The sequence below is a fragment of the Ammospiza nelsoni genome, chromosome 14 (genome assembly GCF_027579445.1).
Source record: "Ammospiza nelsoni isolate bAmmNel1 chromosome 14, bAmmNel1.pri, whole genome shotgun sequence".
Lineage (NCBI taxonomy): Eukaryota > Metazoa > Chordata > Aves > Passeriformes > Passerellidae > Ammospiza > Ammospiza nelsoni.
The window spans coordinates 3,328,069-3,343,444 of NC_080646.1; the positions used below are offsets into that span (position 1 = coordinate 3,328,069).

The window sequence follows — 15,376 nt, forward strand, 5'->3', positions numbered from 1 at the left end:
GAGGCAGTTTAGTGGGTTTCTTCTTTAATGTTTCTTAAATTTTGGAACATTTTCTATGTAGTCTTTATAGAAAGGGAGAAGTATTTTTCATTTTAAGTATCACAAGCACTGAAAGATTCCCTTGGTGACTGATTTGATGTGTAAATACAGGCAGGGCATCTCTGTCAAATATATCATTGCCATTGAGTGGAAAGGCAGAGCATGAATCACTTCAGGGTTTCCTGATTTTACTCCTGTAGGATGTTAAGAGAGGCTACAGGAATGTAATTGATGGCAATGTGTGAGCTGCACAAATTGAAAATCATGGGAGGATGAGAAAAACATCAGCTCCACACCAAACTAGTAATGATGGGGAATGGGAGCTTTGCTGTGAGCATGTGGATGTGCAGGGAGTCTCTGTCTGTGCCAAGCAGACTTCAGGACTGGGAGTTTGGCTCCCTTCCCAACAGCAAACACATTGAGCAGGAGGAGAGCCAGCCAAGTTTTAATCAAGTAAAAGTTCTGTATCCAGAGGTGTTTGGCAAAAGAAGAGATTAAAGTATTAGGAGTGCAATGAAAACAAGACATTAGAGAGTTGAAAGCTGGAGTACCTGGACAAACCACTTGCTGAGTGAATACTCCAGAGCCACCAGGGGGGAGCCCCAGGTGTTTGGAGCAGGACAAAATGGGAACCCACACACCAGGACTTGTCTTCTCCCAGCTTTGGCCATGCAAGTGTGTAATGTCCTCATGCCTCGCTGGGCTGGGGAGAGATGGGATCATTCCCCTTGGAGATGCTGCTGGTGCAGGGCTCAGAGCTGGCAGCAAGGCCAACAGCTGCAAACTGTTTATGTATGACAAGTTTTTGGATAAATGTGAGTTTACACAGTTGCCTGTGTCCCAGGCTTTGCTGTGGAAGTGCAGATAGCTCTGTGTGTCCAAGCCCAAGCACAGAAGTTATGGGCTATAATTGTGTAATTTCTCAGGAGAGAAAGGAAAAAACCCTTGTGCTTGGTGATAGTAAAAATAGTAATTGGCTTTCCTTTCCCTCTTCCACTGATGCTCCTGCTTGACCTCTTTTATATATTAAAAATAGATTTGTGGTAATTGCTGGGAGCATATCTGAAAGATAAGGACATTTTCCCCCAAAGAAAGTCACTATCTGTATATTTGCAGAGGCACATGAGAAGTGTGGGGCTTTCTTAAAAAATAAAAGACAAAAATCCCAGTTCAGCTTCCTTCCTTATTTTTTGTTTTCACACGCATACACCTGTCTCACAGACAGGGCCAGAAGCAAAATTACCAAATAAAAGCATTTCCTCTTATATTATTCTCAGCCTGGTAGAACCATGGCATGCCAGGATTTTCACAAACATGTTAGAATTTGTGAAGTTTTTATTCCAGTTCTGCAGACTTGAAAGGCTCAGATAAAAATCTGGAAATTTAAAAGGCAAACAACAGTTTCCATTCATCCCAATGAAGACATAAATCATGTTAATGCAGCTACCAAGGCATTGTGCTACTATTGTTGTTGGTTAAAGGTGTGTTTTTCTCTGCATATCAGTTATGTGGATCATTGTACTGGCTTACAAAAAAGTTGCATTTATGTTAATGGTTCAGCTAGATTTACTAAAGATCTGGAGTATGTTTGCAGATCAATAATTTATTTGCTGTTGATATTCTGATGAGAGGAATTCATGCTAAAATGTAAGGGTCCATAGGAAAATTATAGTCTTAGGAAATAGTTTGATAGAAAAAAATAGATTTCAAAAACGTTTTTAAAGCAAGCTTTTTCAGGCTTAAAATGTGATACCAATTTGTTATAACTGGCTTGCTGTTCCAGAATGACTCTTATTAATAAGAACTCAGCAGTTCATGAGCTGGACTTCTTACTGAGTTCATTCCATGTGTTCCAAAGGTTTCTGCTCTTCCAGGATTATGAGTTTCTCTGCCCAGTCCATTTCTGTAATAATAAACTAATTTTAAATGGCTACATTATTTAATTGATCATTGCAGATATTATAAAATGGCCACACAGGATTCACATTAAGCACTGAAAATAGCTTATAAAAATAGATGACTAAGAGTCTGTAACTGAGCCACAGTCACTACTTCTTTGACCACTGGTGGATGTACAAGTCCTTAATCATTACTTTTCCACCTTTGAATAATGAGGGTTTTAGCACAGAGCAAAAGCCAAAATAATAATGTGGATATGCATTGCCAGGTTCAGCGGGGATTAGAGCCTCTAAATAAAGACTTCAGAAGAATTACTATTTGGTATCATTTATTTGACATTTTAATTGGTATTTAACATATTTAAATATATTGGCAGAATTCTAGACTGTTCTGCTACACCACACCTCTCAAAAATAGGAATGTTGCCCCCTTCTACCTCCATGATGGCAAACACAGACCCAGCCTCATTTTATAAAATCTCTCAGAGGGAATTTAGCATGAATAATTTCAAGCAAAACTGACTTATCTGATTGACCCCTGAGCCTGAAATGCAATTGTTGCTTCTCAGTTAAAACCTCATATGTCAGACACAACTGAGAGGTATTGGCACAGGTGAGTGGAAGATAGAGGTGGAATAATCAGGTTTATAGAAGAAATAAAACACTTTTGGTAAAAGTCCTGCTCTGTCATTTCTGCCTAAAACTGCTGAAAGGGAACCAAAATATCTCTCCCTATTCAGTAAAGGTGTCTTTCAGCTGATTCAAATACTGGTTTTGGCTTCCCTTTAGCCAAAAAGGGGCACATTCATTGGGCTACCAGGTGTGTGGACTGAGCTTGCAATCTCAAAAATCTTTCCCAAAGAAGTCTGTTCCTTCCTGAGCAATTCCTTGATGTCCTTTGGACTATTCTGCATGTAAGAAGCAAGTCAGTCCAAGAAGAGTGCTGAAGTCCAGCCTTTTAGGCCCTTGATTTAAAAGGTTAAATCTTGATCTCATTTTTTTGTTTGTGGTATGAATCTGCCCTTTCACAGTCAGCATTTTTTGAGTAAGCAAGTGTTAGTGCCTGATTTCTGCCTTCACTCTTCTCTGCAAGTGCTGAAGTAAAAGGCTGTTGGCCATCCCTTCATTCCATCCAGAACACCCCTGGCAACTAATATCCACATCCTTGTTGTTGTCAAACCTCATAAAAACAGAGCTGGACTTCTTCCAGGTCTAAAGTTTTACATTTGCACCCTGATAAACACAGCTTTGTCAGCTCTGAGAGGAAAAGAAAAAAAGGGAAGCCAGGGAGATCCTGGCTCCATTGCATGGTCATGGTCTGCAGCTCCATGCAGGCACCCCTCCATGGAACCAGCACTGCAGTGAGGAAGTAGATTCCTTGAGTGCTGATAAATACAAATAAAAGCAGATATATGCACTGGGGCACCCTGAGGTGCCAGCACAGCATTCCCAGGGGCAGTGGCACTTGCAGCAGGGCCCACTCTGGCTGCAGGAAGGGCAGATGAGGACTATTGGTTTTCCACAGCAGAGGTTCCATGCCATAACTTTTGAATTCCTTTTTGGCCTCAGCCTCAAACCATTCGTGGTGCCCACACAAACAGGAGAATACTGTGCATGGATCAAATCCTAAATTCCACTCAGTAATAGGAGACTTGTGCCACCTACATTGGCTTTGTGACTCACCAGCAGTGCTTTGCCAGCTCTCCTGGCTCTGACACTCTCGCTTGCTTCTGAGCGTGGAAAGAAGGGAAAATGTAAGATCTTTTCAGAGTCTCTGCTTTATTGTTTTATCCCTGCTGCCTGACTTCATTCTGAAAATCAGAACTCCATTTAAATGCTTGTTCAGGCTCCTTCACTGCATCTTCTAATGCTGTAGTAGAGGGTATTAGTAGACATGTTTAGATGAGTTTTTGGGTCAGTGAAATTATCTTTGAGACAGTTAAATATATTTTCCAACAAAAGCAGTGGAGGTGAGTGTGTTTTACTTATTTCCTGTCTGACAAAACTCTGGACTGATTCTTCACTAGGATGAGGAAGAAACTGCTCAGATGATCTTGTATGGAAACTGCTCTAATGTTTTTCATTCTGGTTGCATTTTTGGTCACTTTGCTTGTTACTGCTGTATGGTTTAAATGAATGAGCTGTTTCACTGGTTCTGATGGGAACATTCTCTGTGTTTCTGTTGCAGGAATTGCTTACCTAGGAGGCGTCTGCAGTGCCAAGAGAAAATGTGTTCTTGCTGAAGACAACGGTCTCAATCTGGCATTCACAATTGCACATGAACTTGGGCACAAGTAAGAACTTGTCTTCTGTTTCCTTCTTTTCTTTTGCCACTGCAGGGTGCTTTTATTTAAAGCCAGACAAGTGCAATTACTAGAGTGGTGTGTTTGTTATGGTTTCATAAATGTAGCACATTGATACATAACCTAATTTTCAGGAGGCTTATGTAAATACCCATTTTAGTACACAGAAATCTTTCTAGCTGTTCTTCCTCTGTTTTCAGCTCTCTGTTCTGATTCTGGGAAGCACAAAGAGGCCTCAATCTCTTAAATGATTGACAGTAATAGAGACAAATTCTGATTTCCTTTATTGCATAGAGTAGGTCCACAAAATCAACATGAGCTTCCAAATCTTTGAACTTGCTAAGTTTTCTCTGAAGTTCAGGTGTCTGTGTCAAGGACTTTAATAGTTAAATAGTTTGGTAATGGTTTCATCTCTGCATGTGAAGTGATCTGCTTTGACTGAAATGGTAAACATCAGTATTTTGGAAATGCCCTTAAGCAGAATTATTTGATCAACAAAAAGAATTCCTATAACTTGATTTATCAGCTCAATCACACTTAAGTAAGACACTTTGAACACACTGGAAAAAGCAGAAAAGAACGTGACAAGTCCTAGTCAGGCAGCAATTTGAAGAATGAGATTACTGGGTACTTTCTGCAGGTGACTTTGGAGCCTCTTTAAAGCTGCCTATAAATATCCCATGGGCAGAAGAAAACAGAATTGACTGGAAGAGTCAGCTGCATGCTCTTAGTGCAGAGAACGAGTTAACCAAAGGTCAGCTCCACATTCCCTGCTCTCCAGGCCCAGTGTCACTGCACTTACTCACAACACTGATGAGCTTTTTCCCCTTTCCATTGACATCACTCTGGTTGTGGTGTCACAGTTGGGCTGTTGAAGGTACAGAATTAGGCCAGGAACAAAGTTATACAGGGGGCAGGACTGTGCCTGGGGGGGTTTTCAAGCACTCCTTCCTTCAGCCTCTCTGGATGTAAGGTGGGAAATCCCAGCTGTGTTCCTGCAGTGAGAAGTTGTGCCTGAGGTTTTTCTGCACCCTTCCTGCAGCTCATGTGTCTGGTGTATCTTCCTTTCTGCAGTAAGAAGTATTTCACAGCTAACTCAGAGCCAATGGAGCGTGTTCAGGTTCTGGCCAATCTCATTCCATGACAAATAATTACTTTATGGCAATGTATTTCAAAGTTGCATGGAGGATATTTAGGTTACCTACCAAAAATGAATCTCCTGTTCACCCTCCAGTGACACCAAAGGCAGCTGAGCCAAACCGAGGGTGGTTTCAGCAGAAATGAAGGACATTTGGTTTTGGTTTTATTTAGATTGCATGCCAAGATGTTAAACTGAGCCTAAACTTAATAACAAATTAACCTGTGGGTAATGCTAAGGGAAATTCAGCACTCATCTTTGGATGGGCCAAGAGCAAGAGGGAAAATACTTGAGCTGCAGAAAATCCAGCTGTGTGAAAGAGTGAGACTGGTCTGCCCTGGTGTTTGCCAAGTTTCTCAGCAGAGCTGACAAGCTTCCTTCTAATAATGCCTTGCAAAAAAATCCCCATCATAAATAGGGGATGTAATGCTTTCAGATACAGCTCTCCATCTGTGCAGAAAATTGCCAGCTCCATTTTCTTTTCTGAGGGCAGTTTTGGTGGTAAGACCACAATGTCTCTTTCCTCTGCTGGTTTTCTTTCTTTGCCTTCATCTTGGAGAACTATTTCAGGAGTACTGGAGGGGAGTGGTGGCTGCAAGGGCCAGTTTGGGGAGCCAAGGCTTGGGGGTAATGTGGCTCTGGGAGGGCACAGGAGCCAGGAGGGCTCCACCTGAAGGTTGTAGAAGCTGTTGGGAGGATTTTGCTGCCACAGGTGTTTGGGGACATGTTCCAGGTTATCTCACTCCACAAGGAGTTGCAATTCTCTGTCGCCCCCTCTGCCTTGCCACCAGCAGCCTAATCAACCCCCAAATCAAAACAGAGCGGGGAAATGCCATGTCTGTCACCCCCCAACCTGAACAACAAAATCATCCCTCTGTGCTGTCACCCACCGGGGCCTGGCTGCTCATTTCAACCTCTGACCAGTTGTCTGGTGTCTTCTGCAGGCCAACAGCAATCCTTTCATTAACCTTACAAGGTGTCAGGCCTTATTCTTCTGGTGTTGACCTGCAGTAGGATGCTCTGAGCAGTCCTGTTTCACCACATCTTCTGCAAATAGAAGAATTCTTTGCAGACTTTAGTTTTTGAGTGAAATGTAAGGAAACCTATTGCAGACATGAACACAAAGAAGCTGACATGAGCTTTGAAAATGAAAACCAAGGAAAACTAGGTGTAAGTTTCTTAATTTAAAATAAAGTCCAATCAAAACTTACATCCATATTGGCAAAAATATAAATTTTGGAGAGCCATAATTTTGAGCTTTATTGAAGTCTGATTTCCTTATGAGTGTAGAAAAGTTGAGATTTATTATTCTTTCCTTAAGACTAACAAATGTCTGTGGAGATCACAAGCCCAATTTGGCATTCACAGATAGTTTCTGATGTGGACTTTGGAAAAAGTGAATGGATTACTAATTGATGTGTCAGATTCCTAATCTGCCACTAATGTCATTTGGACTGACTGCAAAAAACACTATTCCGGACAGCTGCACTGTGAAAACATGGAGACACCATTAAATAGGTCCATTAGGATGAAATAGGTCCTATGGAAGTTGAAGGATGGAAGTTCATCTTTAGGTTTAACCTGTGGAGTTGTTGCTTGATGATGGGGTGAGGGATGTGACTTTGGTATTTAAATCTCCAAGTTTGTACTGGTAGTTTTGGTCCATGGACACAAATGGAACATCCATCTGTATTTAGATACAATTTTTGCTACAAAGGATCCAGGAGCAGAGTCTTGCTGTTACACAAAGGTGACAGGCAGGGAGCCCAGTGAATGTGTATTGAGCCTGCAAATCATAAACTTCTTCCCACACAAGACAGGACCCCCACAAGCCTTGTTCCTTCAGTCAGCTGGGTCAGCAGTGATGTCTTCTAAAACAGCATACTTGAGTGTAACCAGCGTTTGTTGGATTTTATCCAGGGTTTGCTGGATGGGGTCCTGACCTACACCTGACCCAGAGATCGCAGTGGTCACTGAAGTCTTATAATGTACCAGTCTGAGATCTTCATATTATAAACATAATATGAACACTGAGCATTTCTTACTCTCATCTTTCCTCAGAATTGCAGGGCAAGTCCATCAGTAAAAGCCTAAAAGTGCCCTGCTTTTGTCACCAGGGTCCTGACTGGTGCCTCCCTGCTCCTCCACGTCCATGAACTGCACCAGCATGAGCCTGGTCTGAGATTCACACCCCAAAGACCACCCTGAACAACCGGCTTGGAGGAAAATAGTGCCACTTCCCCCCCTCCTACTTCACTCTTTGCCTACAGCAGTGACTTTGTTACCATTTTTAAGTCCTTCTCCAAAGAAAAAGTCAAACAAGTTTTTGGAAACAAAAGCTGGGATTCATGCGTGTATCCGTGCAGCCAGGGGGTTTTCAGGACAACAATGCCAGCTTTGTTGCCATTGCTGTTTCTTTCACCAGCCTCAGCTTTCCTGTTGTGGGATGGGGGCAGGCTTGAGTGAGGAGGGAAGATTCCCATTGATGAGCCAGAGGAACCTGGCACTGCCTGGATGGGGAGAGGATGGCCCGAGGTGATGTGGCTGGGAGCCACGCTGGGGCAGATGCCCTTAGGAAAGGGGATTAAAATCAACTGACAATAAGCAAGGAGCTGCCTCCTGCCAACAGCCTGAAACCACACGGCCTCAAACTTGAAGCTGAAACAGATGAGGACAAAAACCAGTCCAAAGGTAAAAGCTCATAATGCACAAACCAAACAGCTCAGGGCTTGGAATCAGACAAAGAGAAGGGTTTGGAACCAGCAGGTTTCTCTCCAGTGTGCTTATTTGCTTTAGATGTTAGTATTGATAGCTGTAGCTTGAGTAAAATTACTTCAGAGTGCGTAATTCTTTGCTGCCTTTGTGTTGTCTCAAGCATCGTGGTGTTGCAGGTGAGGGAGAAGCACTCTGGCTGTTGCCTCTGTGGGCTGTATTTGTGCTGATGGACTTGTGAATAACATTGGCCTCCCTGGTCAGTGTAGCTCTGCACCCAGCAGAGATTGATGCAGATGTGCCAGAATATGAAAACACTGTGGGCTGAGGAGTGTCCATGAGCAGATCTCAGAGGTGCACAGTGATGCCCTGTAACAATTTACACCAGCAAAGCCACTCCCTGTGGTGCAGCTAGTCAGGATGCCTGAGAACCAAGCAGGAAATTGTCCCCCTTCTCCCCTGCCCCACAATTTATAAAAAATCGGTCATAATGCATTTTAAAAATGAGATGTTTCAAGTGGAAGCTGAGGACCACCCCAGTAAATGTGAGAGATCTGTGCAGACAGGTGATGCTGCAGAGTGCACACTGTGCTGGTAGAAACCTTCTGGGTCAGACTGTGCTGCCATTCCAGTCAGAGCAGTGCCAGCAGATTGGAGCCAGACAGCCAAATCATGGTGCTGGGGCAAAGGCAGTGCTTCTGGAAGCCATGGAGAAATGGAGGGACCTCTGCTAAAAATTCTCTCCTTTTATCCAGGGGTTATAACATTTAGGTGCAGGATGTGGGAGCTGAGAAGCTGTTTTGAAAGAAAAAATGCCAACAACCCTCTGTGTTTTTCAGAGCAGCTCAGCACAGTCTAACCCTTGAGCTCAGGGTTCTACTAGTGGAGGCAGCTGAGTGTAGTTTCTGTCCTGGCTGATTTTAAACATTAACCCTGTCTTTTAAAAAAGTCTCTCACCTGGGCTTCTTTTTCTTTTCTGTGTTTCTCTGAGTTAGTCTCACATTTATCAGGCAGGTTCTGCCTGACCTGAATTTCTGTGGAACATTTTTCTTTGTTGCTGTTGCAGAAGTACACTGATGTGTCCCCAGTTATTTCATACCTCCCAAAAGGCATGAAAACCAATGTTACGTAAATTGTAGAATCAAACATGCAGAAGCACCAAAGTCTCAGTTTCAGGGTTATCCAGACAACTTCAGTTATAATTCTGCTCCCTCTGTACTGCAAATGAGGTCAAACTTCTCTTCACAGGGTAGGATTTCAGCATGTAGTTAAAGCCTTTACTTAAACACATACCCACAGGCATCTTATTCACTCCTGTGAATTATTATTTTACTAGAGAGAGCTCTTGCAAAGAGGTGCCCATGCTGTGTGTCTGTAGGGTAGCACCCAGTTGTGCTCAGGGATGCAGCCTGTGGCTGCCAGGATCTGTCCAGTGGCTGGACAAACCTCTGCAGTGGCAGTTTGGGTGCAGATCCTGTGTTGGGGAGCTGTGGTTCCCTTGGTGCCTTCATAAAGCCTGTGTGGCGCTTCTGACCACGCTGTGTGTCAGAACCCACATCTCTGCATTTGGAGTGGTGGAAAATCAAGGTCAGTTGGATCCCAAGGAGCTCTGGAGCCAGAGGCAATCTCATGCAGACTTTATTCTTGCAAACTCAGGTATTACTGACTCTGCTGCACCAGAACTTCCTGAGTAGCTGGGAGTTGCATTCAGGCAGTGCCTGCCCCAGCTCTGTTCTCCTGGGGCCAGAATCCCCTCTTGAAATCTCCCAGGAGGATGTGGCTGTTGCAGTATCCTGCAGTCTCAGGAGTACTGGGAGGGTCTGGCTGCTGTGTAGACATACCCTGGGGCTGGCCAGAAATGCTGGCAGCAGTCTGTACCCACCCTGGAGTTGCTAATTTTATTTTCTACCATTTGTGTTGTAAATCTGTTGAGGAATGTCTCTCTCTCCCCGTTCCCAGGCTCCCTTTTCGAGCTCCCCTCCTCCCAGGTTTCATTCTTCTTCCACAGATAATTGCAAGCACATTTTCACAGTTAAGTTGCCCTTCTCTGTACAACTCCAAAGGACATAATGGAACACTGCCTATTGCATCCTGTGTGCTGTACACCAGAGTGGTATGATCTAAGCAAAGCAGTTATTTAATAACAGCTTCTGGTTCACAGAAAGAATAGGTATATCCTAACATTTCAGGAGATGCTTCTTCCACTTCTGGTAACACACTGAGGGGTCTGTTTTAGATAAAACAAATTATTATGATGTACCTTAGTAGCTTGATAATAACTTTCTGAAAACCATGTCCTTAGTCAAAAGGAAGCAGAGATCAAAGACAGGTTTAAACATATTAAAAAAACAATCAGTGGAGACTTCTGACAGTGTGGATGATTTGACCTGGGGAGGAGGCAGTGGTGGAGCAGCACTGAACAGAAAGTGTGTTGGCCCACTGTAAGGCAGTACAGGACACCTGAGCAAGTCCCAGAAGCAGCAGATCCCTGTGGTATTGACCTTGTCTGGGCAGGTTGTTTTCGCAATGGCAGTGGGATCACACAGAGAAAAATTTAAAAAAATATACGAAAATTAAGTACAAAAATCACACAGAGAAATAGAATATTGGGGAGGAGAAATTGAGAGGTTTGGTAGTATTGTGCTCTGGATAGACTTCAGTTTGTGTATTTTTTTTTTGTTTATGTAAAGATGCAAGATATTTCCAGGTGCATTAACTTACTAATCCAGGCACAGTGGCACGGTACCTTCCTTCTATCATGATTATCTGTTTCACCTTTGTACCATCCAAATTTGATAGTTTATTTACAGTACTGGAATGTAATAACATTAGAACTGGGCGTGGGAATCTCCACGTCCCGTTGCTTTCTGCACTCTTGTGGCAAGCATTAGTTCTGGGCAAGGCTTTCTTGCTGCTTTGTGGAAGATCTGTGTAATCCCTAGGGAAGCAACATTCCCTTGCAGTCCCTCTAATTTCTTTGTTTTTGAGCATCTTGTACAGCTTTACTTAACATAATAAAACTGCAGCAAACAGGCGAACCGACAGCCATTTAGAAACACAATTTTTGTTTAATCAATAGCTTTGTAGCTTTGCCAGCTCTGCCTTTCTTTTGAAGGCTTACTCTGCTGAGTAAGCCAGGCCTGTGTTAAGTAGCTGGGCTGTAATGATTTGGCAAACCTTGCATCTGCTTCCTGCCACGAGGGTTCTGGTTTCATACTCCACTGGCTTTGCTGGCAGCAGCCTGGTGCACCCAGTGACCCAAAACATAGGGACAGCACAAGTCCCCATTGTGCAGCCTCCCACTGCACACCAGCACAGGAAATATTAGGTTTGTAAGTGCCATTTACCAAATAATAATTTGTTTTTATACAAGGGCAGTGATCTAGATGAAATATTTACTTTTCCACTAGCAGTTGGGTTCCAATAGCCTGTAACCCGTGCTGTCTGCCTGGCCTGCTGAGTTCAACAGGTTCCAGGTGAAAATTACTTCCCGAGCTGGGGAAGGTGATAAATCCCAGCCTGTCACTTGGAAAAGCCTTTGGTAGTAAGTCAACAGCAGCAGCAATGCCAGTGGAAATGTTGTTGCCTCTAAAAATGTGGTTTCCTTTAGCTGCTACGTCAGTGGAAGGCTGTGCTGGGGTGGAACAGGGTTGGCTGCCTCTTGGCCAACAGTTGTGTTGGGAAATAAAATTCAGCAAATAGGAGTTTACTGGAGAAATGAAGTAAACAGGCCTGCTTTGTTCTCAGTGATCCCTTTCCATTTGCAAAATCCTCCCTACATCAGATGCCAGGCCTGTTTCCATTGCTGGATCCAGCCCAGCTGGGAGTTTGTTGTCTACATCTTTATTTGAACCCCAGTTTCCATAAAAAAGAGGAGAATAGCCCACAGTTTTCTGCTTTTGTTTTTGCTTAGGTAAAGCAAATCAAAGCCAGAGGAATCTGATCATAATGATTTGCTCTCAGTTGCTTGAAAAGTTTCCCTCCTGCTGGGCTCTAATTAGCTCAGGGCCTTAAAAATGAGTATTTTTCACTGTACCTTCTTTCTGTGCTCCAAAGCCCAGTGGGACACTCATCTTCTACACCACATCTTATCCACATTTGGGACAGTTTGATCCCTCAGAAGTTTCTCATGTCCACCCTGTGGTAGCTGTTTCTCACCTGTCAGTGACAGTCCAAATCCTGCCTGGCTCTTCCTGCTCCCTGCTGGGCTCCTTTCCTCCCGCCCTGCTGTTTGCCAGCATCACTCTGGAGACAGATAATAAAGTGGCAGATTTCTAATCTGGCTTTTAAATATTCATTTTAATTGCACAGTAAAACTGGACTGCAGGATAAAGAAATGCTCCCTAGAAACAGTTTGTGCTGCTTGGTCCAGGTAGTTTCTGTACTTAGGGAAAGTGTCTTTCCTTCTCAGGAAAAACACAGCTTCCTTTCTTCCTCCTGAAAACACAACCAGCAGCACTTTTCAATGGGTAAATTCTTTCCTGTCTGGTTCCTCCTTTATCTCAAGTAAAGCTGCTTGCTGTGTAACATGGGGTAGATTTAGTCCAAGAACACAGAACTCTTCCCTACTACCCATCATGAGTCACCATGGTCAGAAATGGTCAAATTTTGATAAAAGTGCAGATTGTCTGCATTTAGTAGCTTTAAAGAAATGCTGCAATCTGGATTTTCCCACAGGAGCATTATAATAACAACTTTGCCCTCAGCTTTCCTGCCTGTGTGCACAAGCATCACTTCATTTAAAGTATCACCTCCACTGTGTATTTATTTTATCTCTTTCTCCATTATTTCACTGTTATTGACACATTTCCAGTACTAATTCAGATATGATCCTGAGGGCTTTCTCCAATCAAAGAAAAAGCCAACTTGTTTGCTTAGGAAAATGTATTCATATTTTCTTTTTAAATGTTAGGTACCACCTTCCATACCTGCACTCCTGAGCTGTTTATGGTGTGTGTTGAAGTAACTTCACCAGGTTTGCCAAATGTGTGATTACAGGAGCCCCTCTGAGCACAATGAACAGAACATGAGAAGGGCTCATACACATTTGCAGAAAGCTGTCACCAGTTAAATGACACACACCCTGCACCTCTTATCAGCTAGGGACCCTCTGAAACAGTATCTTCTCATAAAAATAACAGACTTTTTTCTTTCTCTGTAAGTTGTCTTCACATTAACATGTTCAAGCCAAAGTTACTCAAAGCAAGAGTGTCTTTTCAAGTCACTTTTTACTTTCCTCATGTTGTTTCCTTAGACAATATGGAAGCTAACTTGACTTGATTGACTGAGGTTTGTAGGCAGCCAGGCACACCCACTACCCAAAGAATTTCACTGCAGTATTGGTCTGAACATCTCATTGCCAAATTGCTTTGATACCAAGCCATAATTTGCAGCATTCCTGTTGGATATCGAGTCTCTCCCTGCTGATAAAAGGAGTGAAACTGAGATAACTTGCTGAACTTCTGCAATCATTTACCAAACTGCCAAGGCCAGGTCGTTCTGCTATTATAAATTATGTTACCAGCTGAACCATTATGAAAAATCCCAGGGGTTTAGGGAGCTGGTGTATGAGAGTGCCAGTATTGGAAACAAAATTTTAGAATTGGATTATTTGTTTCCTGTGTAGCTTTTTTCCTAAAAAAAATTCTGGTGGGTTTTTCCTCATTTTTGGAAGAAAAAGAGCCCAGAGGTTTGTTACTGTCCACTGCAGTCACCTGTTGTATTGGTGGATCAGTGCAGGAGGGTCACATAAGGATGGATTTCTTCTTGCACTGAATCTGCAAGCCCACAGTGATTGACATTGTGGACCAAGAGAGAGGATGAAAAATATTTCTGTGAAATGGACTTCTGCTGCTCTGAGAGCCATCAAACACATACCCACTGCCCTGTCTGGGGACTGCAAAACACTGATGCTGGTAGGATTTATATATTGCATTTACTTCACACCTTGTTGCCTTTTGATGTTGGCCATCTCCTCCTTCCCACCTCCAGGGATGGAGAATTCATCTCCCAGTGTGGGGCAGGCAGCCAGCATTCCTGACTCCTACGGTGCATTCCCCAGGCTGTCCCACTTCCCCAGCCCTGCCTGGGGGTGGCTTCCTGATGGGGCAGAGCGTGGGACATCTGGGCTACTCGTGTTGCACGTATTTGGCAAATATTCCACACCATGTCTGCCCTCTCCTTGCTTCTCTTTGAAGGGTGTCTTGTGTTGCAGCTCTGCATTCAGGTTTGGCACTCGGTCATTTGCTGCAGTTGACTGGAGGCTTTCAGTGGTTTCACAGGAGTTTTGGAAAAGTGATTGCACACAGAGCCTCCCCTGGGGTTTCTGACACTCTGAGTGACAGGGCTGTCAGTGCTCACTGAGCTTTTGTCTCTCTTCTCTCCTGGGTGGGAAATCCCACCCAGCTATCCCAGGGTTTGGTCTTTTTTCCACCCTACAATTTATTTTCCCTTTTCATCTTCTGAGGAAATGCATGTCACATTTTCGGGAGGACTCGTTCTCACCCACTTCAGGCAGTGCTGAAAGCAAGCAGCTTGTTACCCTTCAGCTTGTTCCTTCTGCTGTGCCCCGGGGTGCTTTCCAAAAACAAGGAGCTACAGATGGAGCACAGCAGCCTCTGTGCAGTGAGCAGTCCTTCTCTGCCCACCACTGGTTCATTCATAGTCTTTGTGCTCCTTCTGCAACACTTTTCTGTGTTCTGAAACCAGATTGAAGCTAGTGAGAAAGAAAGAATTTTGTATGTCCAAGAAGTGGATTTAATCACTTGGAGGGCAAGGAAACAGCTTAGTGCAAACATTTTCGTGGAGGCATCCTCAGATAAATTTATTCTTACTTTAGGGTCACAGCTCAGCTGTGATCATGACAAACAGCCAGTGTGAGACAAGTGATTCCCACAGAGAGTCACTGATCCATGTTGTACAGTGAGTGCTTTTGGATATATTTATATTCAGCTCCTCAACAGGGATTGACTGAAGGAATTATAGCAACCCTTGACTCCTGCTGGTGCTGTTGTGTCAGAAATCTGCTGTGTGTTTTTGGCAGGTATGAAAGAATGTGTGAGGGTGTAGAAATGCTCAGCATGTGGTTGGATGCCTGCATGGAGATGGGATAGTACTTTAAGGAAGGAGGAAAGATTCATGTAAGATGCTAAATGGATCTTGGAAAGGAGAGACCATTGACATCAGAAGGCAGAAGGGTATTTTCCTGAGGTAATGCTACCTCTGCAATGCTGAGTTTCTGCCAAATTTATTTTTATATATATTGATCAACTTTAGCATTTTGTAGT

At 43.4% G+C, this 15,376-nt stretch overlaps 1 protein-coding gene across 1 annotated transcript in view; it reads left to right on the forward strand.

Annotated features, from left to right (window-relative positions):
• Positions 1 to 15,376, forward strand: part of ADAMTS17 (ADAM metallopeptidase with thrombospondin type 1 motif 17) — a 151,214-nt gene that overhangs the window by 52,923 nt on the left and 82,915 nt on the right. Inside the window, exon 8 of the mRNA XM_059482237.1 lies at positions 4,126 to 4,231. Coding sequence (XP_059338220.1) covers positions 4,126 to 4,231 — 106 coding nt within the window. The remainder of the gene's footprint in view (positions 1 to 4,125; positions 4,232 to 15,376) is intronic.